At 35.6% G+C, this 6,227-nt stretch overlaps 1 protein-coding gene across 2 annotated transcripts; it reads right to left on the bottom strand.

The window, feature by feature from the left end:
• Window positions 1-2,437: 2,437 nt before the first annotated feature.
• LOC110807857 (amino acid transporter AVT6A-like) lies at window positions 2,438-6,227 on the bottom strand. 2 transcript variants are annotated; one of them, XM_088221353.1, is made up of 6 exons: window positions 5,440-6,227; window positions 5,346-5,363; window positions 5,090-5,242; window positions 4,476-4,679; window positions 3,422-3,887; window positions 2,438-2,977 (listed from the first exon to the last, which is right to left on the bottom strand). In XM_088221353.1, the coding sequence occupies exons 1-6, from the start codon at window positions 5,834-5,836 to the stop codon at window positions 2,857-2,859; spliced, it is 1,359 nt and encodes a 452-aa protein (XP_088077479.1). In that variant the 5' UTR covers window positions 5,837-6,227; the 3' UTR covers window positions 2,438-2,856. The 2 variants fall into 2 exon arrangements, with proteins under 2 accessions (XP_088077479.1, XP_021888830.1); XM_022033138.2 differs by lacking the exon at window positions 5,346-5,363 and having other exon boundaries at window positions 5,440-6,225.

Here is a 6,227-nt window from a genome sequence, read left to right as displayed (position 1 = left end):
TTCACCATCATACCGGACGGGGTATTGAGGTTTAAAGTCTTGGTGCTCATACCGGACCAGGTATGGGGACGGCCCTGTAATTGTTATTGTTAAGGGAAAGGGTTCACGTGTAGAGGGGACATCCCTATGAACCTCCATGGATACTAATAGGTTGGTGAAATGAGAAATGGTTATGATTTAGTTTATTGTTAATACATATGAAACTATGATATGTGTTATATTATTATTTTTTATAGGTTGTTTTCTATAAATCTCACTACGGTAAGTGAATAGTAAATAATTTTATGATTGATAAACGAATTTGCTAAATTTAGTGCTCCATTAGTTATTTTGATTTTATACCAATCTTTACTTCTGTGCCGGTGATATAGTGTGATATTCTTACTGGACTAGTGTAGGTCATCCTTTATTTAACAATTTCATATCAAAAGGATCTGGTTCTAGAGCTCGATCCGAAAAAAATTGCGAGTAAATGCTAGATACTTTCTACGTTCCATTATTTTTCTTATTTATCGTGTTTCTTTCAGAGAATTCGTTTCGTAATGCTGTTCAGTACTTTTAAGTTATTGTGTAAGAGATGTAAACTTTAATATTTTATTTTGCTTCCGTACTTAAATTATTATATATTTCCTTTTGGATTTTCGGAGTTGTTACAGAAATTTAGTTAAAAACTTAGTAGTAGTTAATTAGGAGAAAATATGTAAAATTATATTCATATGTTAAAAAATTAAGTAGATACTGAGTTATATGTAAAATTAGAATAATATGTTTTAAATTTTCTTAAATTTAAAATGCGTTAATATAATTGGAATAAAATTTATGTTATTTTTAAATTTATTATAAATATAACCAGAAAAGGAGCTAATTCTAATTAAATTAAAATAAAAATAGTATAAAACCGCATAAATATTATTGTAAAATAAATATCAGGTGTGACATATTGAATAATAAAAAAAAAATCATATAAAACTTGAAGTCTATGTAAATAGCAGCCCGTAGGTTGGGTTACAATTGCATGTAATGTAGCTGTCACAGTAGGACCATTTGCCATAGTGTGAAAATGTCAAATTAGTTTAATTGGGGACGTGGATTTTGGCAATATCAAAAAGGGTCAAGGGTCAATTTTTTTTTATAATGCAATATACATGTATATATAGTTTTCAATTATTTTCAATAGTTGTTGTCCACATTTAGCACACATGTTCATCGGTAGATCTTGGAAACTTCAAAAAAATAGTCAAGACATTTCACATCTATCTTCCATGTGAATACAAAACTTGGTAGTTTTCAGAAGATGTTATTTTTATTGTTTTATAAAATAATTCCATTACTTTTTTAAATTAAAAAATGAACCAATTATATTTTGCACTTGAAATTTGATGTTTATACAGAAACTTACTAATTTCTGTACAATAAAACAAAGAGTACAATGTAATTTATTCTTAAAAAAACATATAAAATTTTTAAGAATAAATTCCATGTAAAAAGAAGTAGTTCCACAAAAATAATTCACAATGCACGTGATGCTTGTCGGCAGTTTTGAGTAGGAGTATGCAGAAGAAGAATTTTTTTCTTTTTTCAAAAAAAGAGAACACAAAACCAAATTAAAATTTTGGTTAAAACATTTTTTTTAAAAAAAATTTAAGTCATTAGTTCGATTTAGAATAATATATATATATATATATACAGCAATTCTGTATTTTCAACAAGGAATTTCACTTTTTTTTTTTCGGATCAGAATATCAACTTTCACTTGAATTTTAAATCATAATACATATGCTTCTCCAAATTTAGATATGATATTTTTCATATTTTTCTATTATAGGATTTGGGAAGATGCTTTTCCTGACTTTCCTACAGTTGGATGGATGTGCAATAAATCTCAACCGTTGATTTAAATCTACAAATCATAACCAACCTTTGGATAGCTCAGCCTCATATTTCATTGTATACAAACGGACAATTACTGAGAAATCTGAATAAAATTAGGAATGCTAGTTCTAATTTTGCTTAAAGCTATAGATTGATTTAATTTTAATAATCTTAACTAAAACAGTGTGAATATTTTTAGATGAATTCCACAAGGACTTTCAATAACTTTAGATTAAAATTGAAAGAATGCATGTATTGTTTTCATTCTTATGCTTCTTGAGTTGAATTTTCATCCTCCCTTGTATTCCCAAGTCAATTCCAGAAAAAAAGTATTTCATTTTCCTTTTCCAAACATTGAATAAATTTCAAAGTTTCTGGTCCAAATCAGAAAAAGAAAGAGAGATATAGGAAGGGTTTTAACCCGCTAAGATGGGTCTAAGAAAAACTCATAACAATATACCAAACAAAAGCACAACAGGTTGCTGATAAGTTGGCCATATCTAGTTATGATTTCAGTCAAATATTTTGTCACATTTTGATTAAAAATAACACGAACGAATAAAAATTCTGCTAACTAACATGTTTTCGCTTATGATTTAACTCAAATATTTTTCACATCTAGTTACCAATAACACAGTACAAGAAAAGAAATCTGTGCTCATTAACATGCTTTGACAATAGAGCACACTGCATTGGGACAAGCTTGGAATTTTCAGCATAAAATTCACCTGCTTTAGTTTACAAGAAAGGATGCCGTAACTATACTGACCTCGTCTTTGCAACAATTGGCTGCAAGATGAATATACTGTACAATAGAAGTCCGATTCTCTGCCTCAGATTTGGGAAGTCTGTTTCCTTCTCGTTGATGGAAATTCAAAGGAAAACCAGACAGTTTCCCCTCTCAATTCCAGATTCAAAAAATTGCTGTACGTGTGACTAGAGAAATGCTGCAGAAACAGCAGATAGTTTCCTGATTTTGAGTTTTCAGGTTCCGAGAGTGCTATAGATGTCACTAGAGATTGCCACTGTGCTTGACGTTACAGCGAGAAAGATCATAACCCATGATACTATTCTGTCATTCTTGGTTGCAATTCCATGAATGTCTCTGCAAGGAATGGAAACAAGCATTGATTTTCAGTACTTTGATTTTGAGTAGTATTTGCCATTAATGAACAAGTAAACATGAAGAAATGATTTTAAAGGCTATGTAAATCCTGTTTTTCACTGAGCTTTCTTTAGGTATTGTATTACTTGGCATAAGTCAATGTGTAAAGGTCTTCATATAAATCTCCTGTCATGCTTTAAACCATGCCTCACTTTTGATCTCAGTAAAGAGATCTCTTATCAACAGTTAAACGAATGTATTAGTATCAAGTGCAACATAATCTGCTATGCTGCTGTCAAATGCAATCTCCTATCATACATAGATGCTGGAAAATTTTTATTCTTTCTCTTCGTGAACCATTTAATATTATAATATGAAGGCAGCTACCAGGGTAACTGCCAGATATCTAAGATCACAAAAAGCACTGTGATTATTGCTACTTACTTAAGGGCAAGGGTTGCAGGAAAGAGGTAACCAACAGAGATGGCAGCAGTGGCACCAGTGAACTGGAAGGCATCCCAGATACTAGGCACAAACGTGGCTCCAGCAAAGATAAAACACATGAGAGCTGCAGTTACTGACATGAATCTTCGGTTGTCAAATGAAATTGGAATGGCATAGGGAAAGAGAAGACCATCTACATTGAGTCGAAGTGAGTAAAAAACAATTGGAAAAACAAGCATAAGGTGGATGCCATAGCTCACTCTAACAACATCATCTAGCACTGAACTATATGGAATTCCAAGATCACCATCAAAGTTGGCAAGTACATCATCCAGAGTGTGTTCTCCAAATAGGAGCACTCCAAAGAAGCTCGTAGCAATGTAGACAGTTGAGCATAATGTGAGGGATGCCCCAACTATAGACTTCATCTGAGAAGGATCCTTCAGCTCATTTTGTATTGGGTGAACTGCAAATATCATTTTGATAATGAAATGCTTTAAGCAACTAATACAATCTAGTATATATAAAAAGTTGAATTGATATAGTGGAAAATCTCTGTTTTCTAAGAATACATCCCAAATCAAGTATAAAAATGTCATATTGCATTCGTATTAAGTAAACTGGGTCTCCTTCAAGCCCAAAAAAAGGTATATCAGATTTTGATTAATGGCCCGTTTGGTTCAGTTGCTATCTTTAATCATAAGGAATTGATTCACATTTTAACAACTCCTACTACAATATATTGAATTCCACTAAAGATAAGAGTCACAAACTTACCTAACTTCAATTAAAGTGCAATTAAAACACTATTCACCTTCTAACTCACATCCTACTCTGGTTCTATGAAATAAGTATTTGAAAGCAGAGCTAGCCTAAATGATGAGAAGCAACTGAGAATCCAAAGTTTGTCTAGTTTAAAAACTCCTAAAAATTGTTAATGAATTAATAACAGTTAGCAATTAAGAATGTCGTATGAAGAAAGGTGATATTGAGTAACTCTCCTTTGTGCTTTGCTGGTTGTCATGTAAACTGAAAAGAATTTGTCATAACTTACTATTATGGTGGCATATATAGGCAGTGACTAGGACAGGAACTGTTGTGAACAGCTTCCAAAATGACGCCTGATCAACAAGATTAGGAAACAATCTTGGCATTCCAATGCTTCCAGCCAGTAACTTAGAAATTGCCACACCTGCTATTATCACCACAAATACAAGGGCCAGAACCACCGATAATGCTGATGTATATCTCAGTGAATCTAAAATCACCAACCCAACAAAAAACGCAGACATCAATATCCTGCTCAGAAATTCTCATGCTGAAGTGAAAAATAAACGGGAAGAGCAGTCACATACGATATCCCAAAAAGCCTATCGAGATGATTTCGGTCAAAATTTGATTTTCAGGGCAAAAAGAAGCAATACAATTTAAGAAGGCAAGTAATTAAGCTTAAAAGTTACATCGGAATTTCCTTCTTGTCATTCTTTTGCTTAATTATCTTAGAACTGCCAGTCCTTCCTTTCTATAGCTCGAAACTTTTTCAAACAATTCCTTAACATGATAAGACACTTTGATCATTCATTCGTCAACAAGTTCCCAGTTTCACGGCTTCCATGATCAAGTAACTAAAACAATCTTGGAAGGGAAAAAGAAAAATTAAGGACTTACCGACTCGCTTGAATGAAATCAAAGGAAGGAAGACGAAGAGCGTGGTGAGCAAGAGCAGGGAGGAGCGAGTGGTCCACCAGCGTTGACCAAACCACTCCTCCATCACACCCGAATGGTGGACACCGTCCATCCATGTTCCTGACAACACATCACCTGGCCCACGCAATAGAGGAGAATTTGCCAAGTCAGTAACTTTTCATCACCAACCGTCTGATCACAATCAAATGGCAGAAAACCCACAGCCACGTAAGCGTACCCGAACTTAACCCACACGCTGTCTCAACAAAGAAAGTCAAACACGAAGTCTCTAAAAATTCGAATAAATGAGATTAGCGAGAGAGTGATGGTACCGATGATGATCATATACACGATGAGCATCCCCAAATTGTTGATGACAATACAGACCTGAAGGAGGTTCCTCCCGGCTCCACCCACCGAGTCCGAAACAGCGCCGGCGTATGATGCGTGCTTGGAAGCGCGAGTGAAACGCAGGATCAGGTCGATCGACGATTCAGTAAGCACCGATACCAACGCAATCATCGCCAGTCCCGGGATAAGCCCCAGCTGCTTCACGGCCGCCGGAAGGGCCATGATCCCCGCCCCAACAATCGTCGTCGATAGGTTAAACACCGCGCCTGAGAACGACGCACCGTTAAATCCAGACTCTCGCGCCTCCGTGTTTTCAAATTTCTCTGGGAGAAGAGGCGCCCGCGGACTCCGTCGGCATTTCCGGTCGATGGAGGACATAGGGAAAGAGACGGCCGGTCCGGCGGTGGCTGTGCTTCTTCTGAATCGTGAACTTTGGGTTTTATGGACGACGAGAGTACCAGGGAGATAAATTGAGCGAGAAAAGGATTAGGCGAAGCTACTGCGACATTTATGAGTTAGGCGTTACAGAGAGGAGAAATGGGGCGATTCAAGCGGGAACCGACGTGGACAACGACTTCTTAGCGGTGGCAATGAATCACGTGTTGACACGTGGAAGAGAGAGAAATATGGGTTTGGGCTTTGAAGGCTCCGTCAGCTAGACGGGCGTTGTAAGAAGGGAAAGATCAAGGAGACTTTTAAGTTTAAAATGGAAATAGAAAGTTGAATTGAGCGCGACAAATGCCGTTACGGAGAGTACAAGGGAAAGGTA

This window comes from Carica papaya, chromosome 1, assembly GCF_054855325.1.
Source record: "Carica papaya isolate Zhongbai chromosome 1, ASM5485532v1, whole genome shotgun sequence".
Lineage (NCBI taxonomy): Eukaryota > Viridiplantae > Streptophyta > Magnoliopsida > Brassicales > Caricaceae > Carica > Carica papaya.
This window is presented reverse-complemented; position numbering and strand designations above follow the sequence as displayed.

Excerpts from the sequence above, each read along its gene's own strand:
- LOC110807857 (XM_088221353.1), bottom strand. The coding sequence starts at position 5,836 with ATGTCCTCCATCGACCGGAAATGCCGACGGAGTCCGCGGGCGCCTCTT. Across the intron at positions 4,680-5,089 it reads GATTTCATTCAAGCGAGTCG|ATTCACTGAGATATACATCA; the intron begins GTAAGTCCTTAA and ends TGGTGATTTTAG. Across the intron at positions 3,888-4,475 it reads CTATATATGCCACCATAATA|TTCACCCAATACAAAATGAG; the intron begins GTAAGTTATGAC and ends TGATATTTGCAG.